Below are 17,048 nucleotides of genomic sequence, written 5' to 3'. Positions count from 1 at the left end.
ATGTGGCATGGGGGCTGAGGCGGGGGTGCTCTGCCCAGCTCTAGGAGCGAGTAACCTGTTGCATTATGGAACTCCTGGACTGCACAAAGCAGGATTCTTCTACCCTCTGTGAGCAATCTGCACCTCTCCCTTGTACTGTCGCCCCCTCTTTCCCGCTAATAGGGACGACTAGGCTGGGGGTCTTTGCCTCCACACAGACCAGAATAAAAGATCTACCATCACTGCTCAGGCCATGGCAGAATGCTAGGGAGATCCCCGAGGAGGGAGGGAGCACAGCTTCTCAGGTCCTCTTCCCCCCAACAAGCAGAGTGGATGGCATCCAGTTAAGTGAAATAATTTATATAATTATAAGACATTTTCATACAAAACCCCAGGCTTTGTCCCCAGGTGGTGGGGGCGAAGCGGGGCAGGCTGGAAAATTACAAAGCACGCACCGGAGAAGGGTGGTGAAACCCATCTCCCTCATCCCTCTGTACACGAGCCACCCAGCAGAGCCAGGACACCATCCCTCAGCACAGCTCCTAGCGATCGGGGCGCTGGACGCAGAACACTTTGGCTTGGTGGTCACCAGAGGTCGTCACCACAATGGAGGCGTCCCTGGGGGGGAAACAAAGCTCAGAGATGGGGCTGGGGTCTTCAGGCATCCCATACCCACTCCCCCAGCCCAGCTCTGATTTGCTCCGCTCCCCGTTGAGAACCTCAAGTCTCAGCAAGACCCCAGTCTTTTGTCCCCCCCCATCACCCAAGCTCCCAGTGGCATCTGATGAAGAGACAGCTTGTCACCCAGCAGCCTTCGGAGGGGGAAGGGAAGGGGTCTGGGGGGTTCCCCTCTCACTTGTTGACGGCAAAGTCGAGGATTTCGGCTGAGTGCCCTCGGTACTCGCTGATCATCTTCCCCGAGCGGGCATCCCAGAGCCGCACGGCCCCATCCAGGCTGCAGGTGTACACCACGGCCGAGCTCTCCTCCCACAGCAACTGCACGATCCCCGACTGGGGCACAGGGAAGCCGTGAGGTGAGCACTGGGGACGCCCAGCACAGTCCCAGCTCCCCCCACATGTCCCCCAAGCGTTGTCTGCCATCCCCACAGATAGGAGAGCCAGCCCCTAGGGCCAAGGTATGGGGCACGTCCCCTGTCAGGGACTGCAGCTGCCTTTGGAGAAGCCCAAGGGGCTGAGGGAGAAGCACAAATTGGGAACTGGCCCCAGGAAAGCCCCTGGGCTCCAAGGGAGGTCATGGATGGGTCCAGAGACACACACAACCCCCCCACCCAGGCCTGGGGAGAGGGCAGTACCTCATGTTGGCACTTATGCCTCAAGCTCTGTGTGGAGAGGTCGTAGATAGCCAGCGTGCCATCCAGGTAGCCCACAGCAGCCAGCGGCATCCTGTAGAGAGGGAACAGGCATTACGTGGGCCTGGGGGAAGTAGGGATGGAAGCACGGGAAGGATCAAGGTTGAAGGCAAAGCACATTGAGAAGATGAGGGACACCCCAATGACAGAAGCCATGAAACACCCCAGTTCAGGAAACCAACAGGACAGCGAGAAGCAGCAAGGGGCCCGAGGGTCACAAGGGAGAAGACAACATCCTGGTAGGAAAGATCCCCAGCAGCTGTGTCTGGAGGGTATCCCAGCCAAACAGTGCTCCATCAGGCTAGCTAGAGACCTAACGGCTTGGGGGGAGGACTGAGCGGCTGGTGTCCCTCGTCATTCCTGTCACACACAAGCGACCCAGGATAACCACAGCCAACTGGGGAGGGCACAGGTGAGAGGAGAACGAGCATGAGGGACGGAAATGGGTCTGTTAGTAACCAACATCCCCCCCATAAGGTCTGGCACTGAAGGGGGGCTGTCGTGCCACGCGTCCCCACACTCACACATTGCAGAAGCCCAGCGACTCCACCGAGTTGGACTCAGCCTCCTCACCCTCGCCGGCGGGGGCCTTGGGGGCCATGCTCTCCGTCTTGAACACGCACACCACCTGGGTGGAGGGAGGCCGAGGGGAGGGGAAGGGGACACCCAGTCACACCGAGGTTCCACACCCCCTGGACACCAAGGCCCGACCCCAAAACCTCAGCTCTTTGGAGCAAACGCGGGGGCAACTTCCTCCTACGAGCGCAACCACCCAGCTACCGGTCCCACCAGCAGCTGCGAGTCAGCAGTCGTGTTGGCCAAGGGCGCCTCCTGCTGGCCGCCCGTGGCCACCACAGGCTACTCGGGGTCGTCGTCGCCAGAATCCTGAACCACCCGGGAACACCCGCCTGGCCCAGGGCAGGGGGTTGGGAGGCCGGTCCCCCATCCCCGAGGGCTTCTGGCTCTGCCCCCGCCCACACGGACCCACCTTGCCCGTGGCGGAGTTGATCAGCTTGGCGTGACAGTCCACAGAGCCCGTCATGATCAAACTGCCGTCCTGGTTGCTGGCCACACACGTCAAGGGGTCCTGGTGGCCATCCTGGCCTGGGGGGTGAACAGGAGAGGCATGAGCTCCATGTGTCTTCCCTGCAGAGGCCTCAAAACCCACCCTCCTGCAGCCTCCACCTTGCCCAGCTCTGTGAGCACCCCGGTGGCAAGGAGTGGCCACCTGTGGGGACAGGGAAACCCAGCGCCAGGCTCCCTCCGGCAGCCCCTGGCCTCAGAGGGTACCAGCTCTCCACCCAGGCAGAGGCCAGAGCCCCACTGTTAGGGAGCACCCCAGACAATTAACCTCTTCCCTACCTTTCAGGACGTGCAGCGAGGTTCCCTGCTTCAGGTCCCAGATGCGCATGGTCCCGTCCTCATACCCCACCACCGCTCGCTTCCCTGAGCAAGACAAAGCCGGTGGCTAGAGCTTGAGCTACCCTGGCCCCTCCACTCCCGCTCAGCACAGACTGGCAGAAGCAGGAGAGCAGATGATGGCAGTGGGATCTGTCACAGACCTAGTGACATTCCCCACCCCGGGCAGCCGCCATGCCTCACCGTCAGGCAGGATCCTGCCACACGTGGCCGGGCACGCAGGGCCCTGGAAGGTTTTGCAGTCTCCGCTCGGGATCTTCCACATCCAGGAGTTGCCATCAGCCGTGCCCGCCAGAAGGACGTGGGCTTGAGGGTGCCACTCCATCCACTAGGCAGGGAGAGAGACAGACAGTGTCACAGGGGTGGCATGTCCCCCACCACCCAGTTGAGTCCCGGCTGCCAGCCTATGAGCTCCCCACAGCTCCAGGGGTCTCACCGCTCACCTCCAAGTCCCCCACCTCGAAGGACCACACTTCTTCCTTGGACTCCACCCGCCACACTTTGATAAGCCCAGACATGTCACCCGTGGCCACAAACACAGAGTCGTGACTGAAGCCAGCACAGGTGACTGAGTCCTTGTGTCCTAGAGATGGTGGGGGACAGAGACTGCTCAGGTCAAGCTATGGAGGACAGTCAGGAGCCTGGCTCCAGCAGAGCATCGGCTAGGGAAGAGCATGTCTGGAGAGACGCGGGCGGGAAGGGATGTGGCCTCGAGCACCTCACCTGAGCATTCAAACAGGAGCTCTCCGTCACTCACGCGCCACACAAAGGCCTTGTCGTCCTCCCCACCCGTCACTGCCAGTGTGTTGGTCTTGGGGTCAAGGCTCACGCAGAAAACGGAAGCTTCACAGAAGAATAAAGAGAGGCTACGTGGCTCGGATGCCGGTCACGCCCCACCCAATATTCCCAGGGAATCCAAATCCCCCGTAGCGGTGGGTCTGGGCAGGATGTCAATGAGCTGAACTTCCAACCCAAACCAGTGGGAATCAATCCTTCCCATGGGGGAAGAGCAGCACAGGCTGCCTACCGAGCTCAGGGCGGGCGAGCTGGCACAGCAGGTGGCTCGAAGGGCTTCCCTACCGGCGTGCAAGCCAGAAATGAGCAAAGCCCAAAGCATCATAGCCCCGAGTCATGACGGCTGTCCCAGGAACAGCCAGGAGATGACAGCCTGGCAAGGACCTGCTGCACCCCTGTGCTCTGGGGAAAGCCAGGGTGGGCGCAGGTCCCGGGGGACATCCCAGCTGCCACTGCCCATTGCCCACCGCTCACCCGAGTGGAGGGAGAAGGTGACCTCGCTGTCGTCCTGCGCCTCCATGCCGTCCTCCACCCCCTCGTCGTCCTCCGTCTCCCAAGCCTCGGCGTCGGGCTCTTCTGCCCCCTCCTCGTCGAAGTCCACGTCCTCCATCTCGTCGGCCAGGTCATCTGCAGAGGGCGAAGGTCAGGATGCGGCTCGGCCCTCCCAGGGCAGGCGGCGGGCACGGCAGGACCTCGGGGGTCCCCGGGGAACGGCGCAGCGGGGAGGGGGGGACGCGCCATCCCGACGCCGCCGCGGCCGGGAGACCCGGCGCAGAGGAGCTGCGAGGGAGCGGGGAGCGACGCGGGGAGAGGCCGCGGTCCCCGAGGGGAGGGATGAACAGGCCGGGCCCCGCGGTCGGCCCTGCCGCTGGGGCGGGGCTGGAGCGGGCCCGCTGCCCCGGCGGGAGGCCGGAGCCCCCGCAGGCCCTGCCCGGTGCGCGGCGCGGGGAGGCCCCGTCTCACCCGGCCCGGGCGGGCCCAGCTCCACCACCTCGATGATCTCCTCGTCGCCGTGGAAACCCAGCGCTCCCGGGCCCTCGGCGGGCTCCATGCCGGCCTGCCCGCGCACCCCACCCCGCCGCCGCCGCCGCCGCCGCTTCCGCCGGTCGCCCCACCCCGGCCAATCCCCGCCCGCCGCCCTCCCGGCCTCAGCCAATCCGAACCCGCGTCCTCACCAAGACCCCGCCCCCTTCCGCCAGCAGGGTAAGCTGACCCTGCCCCGCGCGATGTGTTCTGGGAGCTGTAGTTTCTCGCGCGCAGCCCTGCCTGCGTCGCCGCCGGGCAGCCCGCGCGCGGCGGACTGCAGCTCCCGGCATGCAGCGGGGCTGCGGCGCACGGACTCGGCCCAACATGGCGGCGGCGCTCGGCCGACTGAGGGGTAACGGCGGTCGGGCGGCGGGGGAGGCTCCGGGGCGGCTGGGCGGGGGATCCCGATCGCCGTCACCCCTCACCGCACCGTCCCGCGGCCTCCGGGACGCGCCCAGGGCCAGCCCCGCCCGGCTGAGGAGAGGCCTCAGAGCCACGCCCCCGGTGCATTTGGCCACGCCTCCTTTGGCCTTGGCCATAGTTCAGGCCCCGCCCTCGAGCCCCCCCTAGCGCCAAGGCAGGGGAAAGGGAAAGGGAAAGGGAAAGGGAAAGGGAAAGGGAAAGGGAAAGGGAAAGGGTGAAGGCAGGGGTAAGGGCAGGACCCTCAGGCAGCTCAGGCTGGGCCCCCCGCACGCTGCCCCATGGCCGCCCCTCCCTAACACCTCTCTCCCTACAGGGCTGCTGGCAGCAGCAGGACCGGCCATGGGTCGCGCCAGGCTGGCCCTCCCAGGCACACGGCTCCTGGGGCAGAGCTGCCGCCGGCCAGCGGGGCCACAGGCCAGCCCAGAGCCCAACAGCAGCAGCAGGGGTCTGCCCGAGGGGGTGGAGTACATCCCTACGCGCAAGAAGGGCAAGAACCCCATGAAGCCGGTGGGGGTGGCCTGGTGAGTGTCCGGGTGGCACGGGGAGGCTCCACTGCTCCGCAGGGCTTGGGGTGGGATGGGGGGGGGTCCCAGGAGGACTGCAGCACTGAGCGGAGTGGGGGGTCTGCCACCCCAGGGTGTCACAGGAGCTTTTGTTTCCCTGCTGGGTCTCTTCATCTCCCGATCGCCGGCTGTCCTGCAGGGCCATCGGGTTGCCCTCCGGCATCATCCTCTTCCTCCTGGTCAAGCGGGAAGTGGACAAAAGCCGTCTGGAGCAGCTCAAAATTCGCCGGAAGATGATGGAAGCCAACCAGGGCGAGTACGAGACGGAGCGATACAAGCGGGTGGCCAGGGGGGCATAGCCAGCCTGCTCACCCCCAGCCTGGCACCGTGGCACCCTGAAGGGACTGGACGAGGGGATGTCAGCCCTGTGGGGCAGTTGTGGGGCTGGATGGAGACAAATAAACCTCATGCCTGGTGAGTGGAACAGCTCGGTGCAGTGACACTGCAGTCACTCCCTCAGCGCTCAGCCCCTGCCTGTCCCCACAATGGGAGGGGGCCAGCTGGGATCCTGCCCACGAGGGCAGGAGGAGTTACAGACTTGGGGGAGGCCCAGCCTGGAGCACCTCAACCTTGGCTTTTCCACCCCAAAGCAGAGTTTGCGCTGCCCCAGGCCCCAGCCCCTGCTGAGGCTGCCCACAGGTTTTCCGGGGGAGTCGCCACACCAGTAAGACCGGGACCGTCTGGAAAATTAAAGTGTTTTATTTAGGAAGTGCAACTTTGCCCGCACCCGTGGCTGCGGAGCCTCTGCGACGTGAGCTCTGCCACGAGTCCCGCCATGGGGGTCCCAGCTGCGCCCCCGCCTGCACCAGGCACTGCCGCAGCTTGGGGAGGGGGGCACGGCCGGAGCCGCATTTAAGGCACCGAGTGAATGACACCAACCAGGCTCTGCCAAAAAAAATCCTATCACGATCCCAGTGGCTGCTGACAGCTCCCCAGGCCCAGGCAGGACCATGGTGCTCTGTTGCCAGCCCGGCACCGCCAGCACAGCCTTGGCGAGTGGTGCTGAGGCCAGGCACTGCCTAAACACCGGCAGCCAGTCCCCCCCCACTGCCCTGGGAGGCTTGTGGGGGGGTGATCAAGGGAAGCCCTTTCCTTAGCAGCCTACGGGTAGGGATGCCAAAGCGTTAGGAGACATAGTAAGCGGCCGTATCCTGTACAGAGGCCAGAAGAGGGGGTGAAGGGCAGTGCGGGGAGACAACAGGGGACACCGGAGGGGTCCCAGGGCTAATCCCGGCCCACGATCTGCAGGATGAAGGTGAAGATGTAGACGATGTCAGTGTAGATGGTCAGGGCACCGTAGATGTACTCCTCGGGGCTCAGCGTGTTCTTCCTGTTCCCCAGCACAAGTTGGGTGTCGTAGGCAAGGAACTGGGGGGGGACAGAGGGTGTCAGGCAGGGACCAGGGGAGGCAGAGGAGGGGGTTCCCTGCGTGACACCCTCTGCTCACCCCAGCCGTCAACTCACCAGGGTGAAGGCGATGGCGCCGATGGCTGCATAGAGCATGTGGAGCCAGGGGACCTGCGCAAGGAAAGGGACACGGGCAGGGTGAGCCGGGTGCTGGCAGGCAGTGGGCAAGGCAGGGCAGGTCCTGCCCGCACCTGGCTCCCGAGGAGATGATGCCGACGCTGACGCACCCTCTCCCTGCGGGCAAGCTGCCTCTGCCGTGGCCGGCACCACCCTGCTTCCCAGCAAAGGGGGACCACCCAAACCCCCCCAGCCTGCACCAGCCCTGGGGACACCCAACCAGGGACACCCATGGCACCCCACAGCCTCTCTGTCCCCCCCACTCACATATTTGAAGGAGAGGACGATGGCGGTGACGATCCCAGTCACCATGACCACAATGCCCAGCACGCAGAAGAGCCCCGGGCATGACGTAAAATCAACCTGCCAGTGGAGGACACACATATGTCACAGGAGACCCCAGAGTGTCCCCACCTCCTGGCTCCCTTCGTCTGACCCCCACCCAAGGCAGGGCACGTCCCCCTCCTTGCCTTGGTCTGGAAGCAGAAGATGGTGACAATGATGGCCACGATGGCAGTGATGAGCATGGCAATCAGGACAGCACTGGTCTCGTACATGCTGCAGACAGAAGGGACAACAGAGTCACCCCACGCTTGGTGACCCTCCACGGCCCCAATCCCAGGCAGGGACCGCATTGTCCCCAATCCCAGGGGACCACGGTGTCCCCCCAGCTCCCGGCAGCCTCTCACTGGAGCCAGCCACGTGGGGGGGGACAGGAGGGACCCCAGCTCCTGTCACCACAGAGTCCCCAGCGCTTACCTGGCTATTGTCCCTGTCATAAACCCCATGGCCAGCGTCTGAGAGAGAGAAGAAAGGTGGGCTCAGCAGGGCAAGTGGCACCGTGGGGGACAGCAGTTCCTGTCTGCCCCCCACCTGCCCACACGTCCCCCCATCCCTCCTGCCAGGTTCCCCCCCATCGTCCCTGGCCCACTCACGAAGATGCTCAGCAGGATGATGTTCCAGGGGAAGCGTCTCCTGGGGACAAAATTGGGGGGAGAGAGGTGAGCGGGTGACAGCAGCCATGTCGTATCCCTCGGAGGCAGCTCCAGGCAGGGAAACCCCACACCTCCTCCTGATGCCTTGGAGACCCCTCGCCCCCATATCCACACCTTCCCACCCCAGGGTGGGTCCCAGCCACCAGCAACTCACCGGGGACCCTGGCAGCAGACCAGCACCAGGTAGGTCACCAGGAACACGACGCTGCAGAGAGAGACAGCGGGTGTCAGCCCTGCGACCACCCCACCAGGACACACCCTCCCCCCTGGGCTGGAGGTCACCCCGGGGGGGACGCGAGCCAGAGGTCCCCTACTCACTACGAGGCGTAGTAGACGGCGACGTTCCTCCGGACGAAGGAGCGGACGGGGGAGCTGCAGGACAGGAAGGATGGGTGTGAGGGAGGGGGGACAGCACTTGCTGTCCCCTCGGGACCCCCCCAGGGGACACGAGGCACCAGGCTCCCCACTTTTTTGGGGCAAGGCTAAGGAGGGACCCTCTACTCACACAAAGGTGAACATGGCAATGATCCCCACCGTCACCAGCAGCTGCAGGGAGATGATGGCATAGACCTGCGAGAGACAGCGGGGGTCAGCACCCGCCCCCCCCACACCGACAGGTGCCCCCCGACCCTGACGGGGTCCTCCCAGCCCCCCAGGACTCGCCTTGCGGATGAAGGTGTGCCGGACTTTCCTGTCATCCCAATCAGCCGATTGGATGGGGGAGCCATTCCCGATGCCATCGTCACCTGCGGTGGGGGACACTCCTCAGCACCAGGGTGGGCTGCGCAGCCTCCCTATGGCACCCCTGTTTCTAGTCCCTCCCCCTCCCCCGCAAAAAAACCCCAAGGTGTCCCCACTTACCGAACCGAACGGGCATGGTGGGCATGGCCATCCCTGGCTGGGGGTACCCCCCTGCTGCTGGGTACCCCCCTGGCTGCGGGTACCCTCCTGCTGCAGGGTATCCCCCAGGCTGTGGGTACCCCCCAGGATAGTGGGGGGGCTGGGGGTACCCCCCCGGGGGTGGGGGGTAGAGGGCGTTCTTGTCATCATAGTAAGGGGGCGCGTTGGGCTGCGCCATGCCGGCTCACTGCGTCTCCCACGGGCACCTGGAGGAGGAAGAAGATGGGGGGCTGTCAGCGCAGGTCCCCCGTCCTGGGCAGGACGTGTCCCCAGCGAGCAGAGCCGCAGCTGCTGGGACACAGGGGACAGTGGAGCCACAAAACCTCCCCCTCCCACTTTAATAGCGGCTTCTAATTAATAAGGACGAGCTGGCCTCAATGTCAGCGGGTCAATGAGAGACGAGGGACATTGGCCAGGGCCACCTGCATTCCTGTGCCCTGAGTCCCCGGCACCTGCGTCGGTGGCCAGCCACAGGCAGGGCATGGCCATGCACTGACTCAAGCTGCGGTGGGGATGTGACCTCTCCAGTGGCGACGTGACCTCTCCGGCAGGGATGTGACCTCTCCGGCCTCTGGAGCCCACCCTGCCATTGCCTGGGGGCAGTGAACACCCCCCACTGCGCCCCAGCAGGTCCCTGCCTCCTGGTGGCACTGCCATGGGGACAAACGGCATCACCCTGCCCAAAGCCTGGGATGAAAACATAGGGCCTGATCCTGATCACGCCCATGCAGACCCTTCTGTCTTCCCCACCATTCCGGGGGTGCGCCCCCACCCAGCAGCCCAGTGGGTCATGCGGGAGGCTCCAGAACTCCTGAGTCCCCCCAGGGAGTTACAGGGACAAGTGCCACCTGCATCACCTCAGAGGGAGGTGGGTGGATCCCTGGGGAGGGGACCCAGGACCCCTCCCAGAGCTGAGCTCCCCTCCCTGGCCATGCTGGGCCCCCTCACAGAGCCCCCAGCAGCCGCGAGCAGCCAGCCCGGGCCCAGGGCCAGCTGCCGGGCTCGGCCCCAGGAGGAGGAAGAGGAGGAGGAGGAGGAGGAGGAAGGCAGGATCTCCAAGGCCAGGAAAACAACAGCGCTGCCAGAAGCCAGTGCCAGGCCGTTACCCGCCTGCCACCCCCCCGACGCTGGCAGCAGGGGACACCCCAGGCAGGTGCCAGGACCCCCCACGTCCCCCCTACCCACAGCGGTGACGTGACTGGGAAGGGACCAAGATCTCACCCCAACCGGCAACAGGCTGGGAGGGAACCAGGAGCTTCCTCCAGCATGACGCCAGCGCTTCCCGCAGCCGGGCTGGGCGAGCAACAGTGCCGGGGGGGACACACCCGGGCCAGCCATGCCAGCCCCCAGCTCAGCCTCTGTCCCTCCCACCTTCCATCTGTCCCAGCCACAGTGGAGCTCCCACGGCCGCGCCACGCTTTGCCATTGTGATAACGGCAGTGCCGAAAATAACCAGCACGCAGTGACCACCCGGCTGGGAAGTTTCACTTCTGCCGTTTTGCGGTTTCCCAAAAAACACCCAGTGCCAGGGAAGGGCCCAAAATAGGAGCCTGACCCCAGGAAAACCCATGTGACTGGCACCCAGCTAGGGGCGGTCCAGAGTCCCCAGGGAGGGGACACAGGCGTCTGGGGAAAGCGAGGTGTATCCAGCCAGTACATGGACATCGGAGGGTCCCACCATGTGCCCATGGCCGGCACCCCCTGGCAGGGGTCCGCCGGCTGCTCCAGCCCCTCCTGTCCCCTCCCCGGCGGGGTGGCCTCGGGGATGAGGAAGCAACCAGCCCGACATGGGCTGGGGCACAGCAGGGTCCTGAAACCAGAAGTCACCAGCCATGGGCCCACCCGGGCCAGCTCGGTGACCCCTGCATGACGTGCCATCCCCGGGGACAGGGTGCTGCTCTGCGCTGGCACTGTGACTCAGCAGAGATAAGGCACGCGTGGTGGGGACATGGGGCACAGCCGGTTGTCACCCCCAGCACAGCCCCATGGGTAGCACCCAGCGGTGTCCCCAGTAGCCACCCCAATGCTCCTGCCGCGCTCAGGCCCCTGCCACCAGCTCCACGGGGACCCTGGGGTGCCGAGGAACACCTAGGGGGGGTGACCAGAGTTTGGGATGGGAGAGAAGGGACCAGGGCTCCCCACGGCGAGGCTGCCTGGGAAAGCATCTAAGTTCCCGGGAGAGCCTGGAAGCTCCCACCAAGTATGGCACAGCCTGGTACGGCATGGCACAGCCTGGTACGGCACGGCACAGCTTGATGTGGCACGGCACAGCCTGGTACAGCACGGCTCCTCCGTACAGCACAACTCACAATTCAGCCTAGCTCAGCCCAGTTCAGCCCAGTTCAGCCCAGCAGGGTTCACGCCGGGGAAGAGGGGCGCCGCTCACCCAGGCCGGGTTCCCCCTCTGCCCCACCGTGCTGCCTGCCCCCACGCCGCTCACACGGGACACGAGTTTGCAAGACCTCAGCATCGCTGCCGCCTCTCTGTTCCCCCCCCTCCGAGCCCCCTCCCGGGGGGCAGGGCCGTGTGACGGAGGTGCCTTCCTGTCCCCAAGGCCAGGCGCACCCACACCACCCAGAACCGGTCCCCACGCCCCCCCCCACGGTGCCACCCCACGCCCTGCCGGGCACAGACCCTCCCGAGACGCCCCACGGGGTCCGTGGGGACACCCTCCACAGCACAAAGGACGGTGTCTTCCCCCCTTGCCGGGCCACCCCACACCGCGCCCCGAACCCCCCCCCCCGCCCCGCGATCCCCTGGGGTCCGGCAAACGGCACGAGCCCTCCAACGGAGTCCCACCGGACCGTGGGGGTCCTGCCCCCGCCGTGCCCCGCCCGCGGGACCCCGCTTCCCCCGCCGCCTCGGCCCCCGACCCGAAGCGCCCCCACCCTCTCCGGGGATGGGAGTGCGGGGGGTCGCGGCGCGTCCCCGCGGCTCAGGGACCGGCCCGTCCCCCCCGCCCGGTCCCCGCCGCCCTCCGGGACGCTCGGTCCAGCGCTAGGACACCGGAGCAGGCCAGAACAGGGGGGTCGGGGATCGGGAGAGGGCGGGGGGAACCGGGCGGGGAGGAGCCGGGGGAACATGGAGGGGTCTCCGCGGCCCACCGCAGGCGGGAACCGGTGGGGTTACGGAGCGGGGCCGGGCCGACCTACCTGCTGCGCGTTGCTCCGCCGGGCTGCGACCGCGACGAGCCGGGACGGGGCGGGGGAAGACACCGCCCCCGCCCGCCCTCCCGTGGCGCCCTCCCGCGGCGGCTCCGCGCCGCTGCGCCCCGGGAGGGCCGGGGTGTTGGCGGGGTGCGTTCCCCCTCCCGTCGCTGCCCGGGACAGACCACTCTTCCCCCCGGCCCGTCGAATGGAACCCCAATGCCCCCCAGGGTGCTCCTTCCTCCCCGCTCTGACGTCATTCAGGGACACACACCCCCCCCCGACATGACGTCAGCTAGGGGGACACCCTTTGACGCGATAGCGGGGGGGGGAATCCCCTCCTCTCCGCCGGTGATGCGGTGTGTGTCCCGGCCCCCTCCCGCCCCGGTTCCCGCGGCAGCGGTGACGCGAAACGCCCAGCAGGGGGCGCGGCGGCGGCGTGAGGGAGCGTGGCCGGGGCGGCGGCGTGACGTGCGCGGGGGGGGGCGTGGCCGGGGGCGGCATGGCCGCGGGGCGCGGGGGGGGGCGGCGCCCGGGGCATGGCGGGTCCGCGCTGCGGGCGGCGGCGGCGGCCGGTGCCCGGGGGCTGGGGGCCGCCTGCCTGCGCTGCTGCCTGCCCTTCCGCCGCCTGGCCCGCCGCGCCGCCGCCGCACTCATGGCCCTCGCCGGCCCGCTGCTGTTCCGCCTGGGGTGAGTGTCCCGCCGCTTCGGTAATACCCCCCCCCCCCCCCCCCCCCCCCCCCCCACACACACACACACACACACACACCACCGCCCCCGCCGAGAGGGAGCCGTCGCCGCCCGCCTTTTGTTTTGCCTCCTTCCCTCCGTCCTTCCTGGCTTGTGCGGAGCCCACCGGCGGCTGGGGCTTGGCGGGAGGGGGCAGCCCTCCATGTGTGCTCAACCCACTCGGGCTGGGGGTGGGGGCGATGGCAGGCGGTGTCAGCCCCGCTCCCCGGGGTGGGCTACACCGGAACGGCGACAGTCGCCCTCGGACCTGTCCCCCTCCCCACCCCGGGTCTCCTTCCGCCGGGTCTAATCAATAACCCAGCCCGGTGCCCCGGCCGTGGACCCGCTGCCCGGCTCTATCAGGAGCCCCCCGATCTCCAGCGTCGGGCTTCCACACACACCCCCCCGCCACCGATCCCCGGCTGCTACCGGGATCCCGCCGCGGTGTGCCTGCCGGTGCCAGCGCGGAAGATGTAACAAGCCGGGGGGATGCCCTTGGCTCGGGGATGGGCTTTGCATGTCCTTCATGGCACTGTCCCCAGCCCCAAAACGCAGCTGTATAAATGGGGGGGTGTGTGCGTGACCCCCCAAGGCCCCCGGCCAGCTCTGTTGCACCCCTGCGTGGCACATGCCACGGGGGCATTTTCGTTTCCCTTTTCCTCGGCCCGTTCTGCTCCCGCTTCCCTCTTCCCCGGGGCCATGGCACCCAGGGCAGGCCCTTGGAGAGGGGTCAACCCTGGGCATGGCCCCTCCGGGGTGAGGTGGGGGGGGACAGCTGGGGGACGGACTGGCATCCAGAGCGCTGCTGCGGGAGAAGCTCTGGAGCTTCAGCCCTCCCTGTGAGCTAGAGCCTGCCTGGACAGATGGACGGACAGATGGACACCCCCACAATGATTTCCTCCCCCCCGCACTGGTCCTTGCTGCGCACAGCAGCTGGGGGGGGCCTGCCTGGGGAACCGATTCTGCCCTCGCTGCAGATCTGAGGCAGGGGAAGGCAGGGGGACACGTGCCACCTCCAGCCCCCACGCGTGGGAAAGTGACCCTGTATATGTCCCCCGTGGGGGTCCCGGCCCTGGCAGCAGCCCCCTCCCCAAGCGTGCTCCTGGGGGCAAACTGGGGGTTAATGCCAGGGGGTGTCTGCCCTCCCCAGGTACAGCCTGTACGCCCGCACGCGGCTGGGCTACCTCTTCTACCAGCGGCAAGTGAAGAAGGCCCGGGAGCGGTACCCGCATGGCCACTCCGTGCCCCAGCCCTGCCGCTTCCCCGGTGAGTCCTGGCGAGACCCACCCCCCCACCTCCCCCCCCCCGGCCAAGTGCTGTGGCAATGTCATGTCCCCCAACACCGGAACTTTGGGGTGGGGAGGGGTTATCATCACCGAATTGCCCAAAGCATGTTTAACTGAGAATTTGAGAATTTAGGAGGTGGGGAGTTTGGGCCATGAGCAGGGGGGGTCATGCCCTGATGTTTGTCTGTCTCTCCATCCCTCCCAGGAGTGAAAATCCTGCCCATTCCTGTGCTTTCCAACAACTACAGCTACCTGGTCATTGACACTGGCTCCGGACGGGCGGCTGTCATCGACCCCTCCGACCCACTGGCCGTGCAGGTGAGACCCCCGCAGCCCCCCCAGCCCCGATGTTAGGGTGTCCCCGGGGGAGGGGGTGGCATATCTCTGGCTTTTTTGGGGGTAGAAGGGGACAAATCTGCCCTGAATCTGCAGCCCTTCATGCCCGGGGTAAGGTTGGAGGGTGGCAGGGCTCATCCCGCGCCTGGGGAGTTGTGGGAGTGGGGGTTAGGGGGAGACTGGTATTTGGGGTTTGTGCGTTGCCCCCCTCCCCAAACTCTCTGTGTTCCCCCCGCCTCGCTATTCCCAGGCTGCCATTGAAGACGAAGGCGTGATGCTGGAGGCCATATTCTGCACCCACAAACACTGGTAAGGGCCAAGAAGGGGGATGGAGGATGCCCCAGCTGAGGCGACCCCCAACCCTACTCCACAGGGGGGAAGGATGGGGGCGACAGACACGCATTTAGGGACACTGACCTCTCTGTCCACAGGGACCACAGCGGGGGGAACGCAGCGCTCCGCCAGCAGCACGGCTCCTGCAAGGTGTACGGCAGCGCCCTCGATGCCATCCCAGAGCTCACTAAGTAAGTCCTGTGCCCCACATCGTGTCCCCCCCCCAGCACCCCTGTAAATTTAGGCGCGGGGGGGGGGGGCTTCACTCCCAACCACCACTACCTAGTCCACCCCCAAGTCCCACATTGCAGAGACCTGGCATGCTCACGACACCAGTGCCCCGGGGAAGGGTTGTGTGGGGAGGCTGGTGTTTTGAGGAGCTGGGGGGGGGTACCCTGACTGGTGTCCCCCTGTGCCTGGCGCAGCCCGCTTGCGGACAAGGAGAAGGTGAAGGTGGGCTGCCTGACCTTCGAGGCGCTTGCCACGCCTGGCCACACCGTGGGCCATATGGTGTACGTGCTGGACGGGGGCCCCTTCGGCGGCCCCCCCTGCCTCTTCTCCGGGGACCTCCTCTTCCTTGCTGGCTGCGGTGAGTGCGCCCGGCCCCAGACCTGGGTGGATGAAGGGGGGGTCCCACCCTGAGAAGGGCTTGGGGGGACCCCCAATTCCGGCCCCCCCCATGACAGGCTGTTGCGCGGGGGTGCAGGCAGGCTGTTTGAGGGCTCCCCTGAGACCATGCTCGCCTCCCTGGACGTGGCCGTGGGCTTGGGCGAGGACACGCTGCTGTGGCCAGGTGAGTGTTCCCAACAGCGGGGCGCAGCCGCCAGTGTCCCCACTAGCCCCGGCTGCCGAGCTGGGGGGGCCAGGCGGGGGCGATGCTAAGGGGTCCGGGGGTCCGCAGGCCACGAATACGCGCTGGAGTGCCTGACCTTCGCCAGCCTCCTGGAGCTGGACAACCCCGCGCTGGAGCAGAAGCTGCAGTGGGCGACACAGCAGCGGCAGGAGAAGAGGAGCACGGTGAGGCTGGGGCGGGGGGAATGTCCCCTGGCTGCAGCCCCCCACCACCACCTCAGCCCCTCGCGGGGTTCCCCCTCCCTTGGCGGGGATGCTGCACCCCAACACCCTCCTGTGTGGTGGGTGCTGTAGGGGAAGGAGGTGCTGGGGTGGGGTGGGGAGGGGGGTCTCGGCTCCCTGACGGGAGTGCTGTCTCTGGCAGGGGGGGCTGAGTGTCTGTTCCCCCCACCCCGCAGTGTCCCTCCACGCTGGGCGAGGAGCAGACCTACAACCCCTTCCTGCGGACCCACCAGCCGGAGCTGCAGGCAGCGCTGGGGCTGCGGCGGGGCGGGGGGGAGCACCCCGATGCCTTCCGCGCCCGCGTCCTCAAGGAGGTGCGGAGGCGCAAGGACCTCTACAAACCCACCTAGAGCCCCCCCCCCGCCCTCTGCCAACAGCCCCCCTTTCCATGGGGCTGGGTGCTGCTCAGACACGGGGGGACCCGAGACTTTGTGATTTGTTTTGCTGTGAATCTCCCTCCTGGGGTGCAGGGTTGGGGGGGGGGGGGGAAGAGTGGACACACACCCCCTGCCATGGGCACCCCGTAAGTGATCCCTGCCTTTGTTCCCCCAGACTTGGGGGTCACCAGCTCTTACGTAGAAGCACCTTGATCTCCTTTCTGGGGGTCTGTAGCCCCCCCACCCCGCTGCTGGGGCTGTAGGGCTGGCACCAAGGGCTTTTTCTAACTGCCCCCCCGCCCCCTCCGTTTTTCTGTGAGCTCCCAATTTCCCCCCCTCTCAGCACTCAGGGAGCCAGCCCCCCTGCCCTTCCTCTAACAGCCCCCCAGTGCTGTGCATATCCTTTTTTTGGGGGGGGGGGGGCTAGGATGGAACCAGCCCAATACTACCTCCAGGCAAGGGACCCTATGCTTGGTGCCAGAGCCCCCCCCCCACACACACACATATACACACACACTGCAATGGGGCCATGGGGGCATAGGGCCATGGGGGGTGGGGCTGGTGGGGTGGGGGGGGCGGTTTGCTGCTGTACTGGGGACTGGAGCCCCTCCCCAGATAAAAGATTCGGTCGGATTTTTGCCTGTTTGGTCCTTTCTTTCCGCGGCCGGTGAGGTGTGCCCCCCCCACACCCCCCACCCCGGTAAAACCCCTCTGCGGGGTTGCCGCCCCTTTAAGAGGCGGGGCCAGGCCGTTGCTATGGAGACCGCCGAGGC

The 17,048-nt window shown here is 66.5% G+C and overlaps 3 protein-coding genes across 4 annotated transcripts; 1 reads left to right on the top strand and 2 right to left on the bottom strand.

The window, feature by feature from the left end:
* Nucleotides 1-323: 323 nt before the first annotated feature.
* AAMP (angio associated migratory cell protein) lies at nt 324-4,660 on the bottom strand. Its single transcript, XM_074593850.1, has 11 exons — nt 4,527-4,660; nt 4,038-4,190; nt 3,492-3,611; nt 3,212-3,351; nt 2,952-3,096; nt 2,712-2,795; nt 2,338-2,453; nt 1,874-1,977; nt 1,293-1,383; nt 836-990; nt 324-597 (listed from the first exon to the last, which is right to left on the bottom strand). Exons 1-11 carry the CDS (start codon nt 4,612-4,614, stop codon nt 522-524), a joined length of 1,272 nt encoding a protein of 423 aa, XP_074449951.1. The 5' UTR covers nt 4,615-4,660; the 3' UTR covers nt 324-521.
* Nucleotides 4,661-4,835: 175 nt separating this feature from the next.
* Nucleotides 4,836-16,907, top strand: PNKD (PNKD metallo-beta-lactamase domain containing). Of its 2 annotated transcripts, XM_074594779.1 has the most exons (10): nt 4,836-4,941; nt 5,326-5,533; nt 14,020-14,135; nt 14,361-14,473; nt 14,742-14,800; nt 14,923-15,015; nt 15,250-15,413; nt 15,531-15,617; nt 15,726-15,841; nt 16,075-16,907. In XM_074594779.1, exons 1-10 carry the CDS (start codon nt 4,878-4,880, stop codon nt 16,246-16,248), a joined length of 1,194 nt encoding a protein of 397 aa, XP_074450880.1. In that variant the 5' UTR covers nt 4,836-4,877; the 3' UTR covers nt 16,249-16,907. The 2 variants fall into 2 exon arrangements, with proteins under 2 accessions (XP_074450880.1, XP_074450879.1); XM_074594778.1 differs by lacking the exons at nt 4,836-4,941; nt 5,326-5,533 and adding an exon at nt 12,643-12,830.
* Nucleotides 6,257-12,392, bottom strand: TMBIM1 (transmembrane BAX inhibitor motif containing 1). The gene is made up of 12 exons (XM_074594780.1): nt 12,147-12,392; nt 8,956-9,200; nt 8,758-8,840; nt 8,600-8,664; nt 8,413-8,466; nt 8,249-8,299; nt 8,035-8,074; nt 7,859-7,896; nt 7,570-7,657; nt 7,367-7,462; nt 7,040-7,093; nt 6,257-6,943 (listed from the first exon to the last, which is right to left on the bottom strand). The coding sequence occupies exons 2-12, from the start codon at nt 9,170-9,172 to the stop codon at nt 6,800-6,802; spliced, it is 930 nt and encodes a 309-aa protein (XP_074450881.1). The 5' UTR covers nt 9,173-9,200; nt 12,147-12,392; the 3' UTR covers nt 6,257-6,799.
* Nucleotides 16,908-17,048: the final 141 nt, after the last annotated feature.

The sequence above is a fragment of the Larus michahellis genome, chromosome 7, assembly GCF_964199755.1.
Source record: "Larus michahellis chromosome 7, bLarMic1.1, whole genome shotgun sequence".
In the NCBI taxonomy this organism is placed as follows: Eukaryota; Metazoa; Chordata; class Aves; order Charadriiformes; family Laridae; genus Larus; species Larus michahellis.
This window is presented reverse-complemented; position numbering and strand designations above follow the sequence as displayed.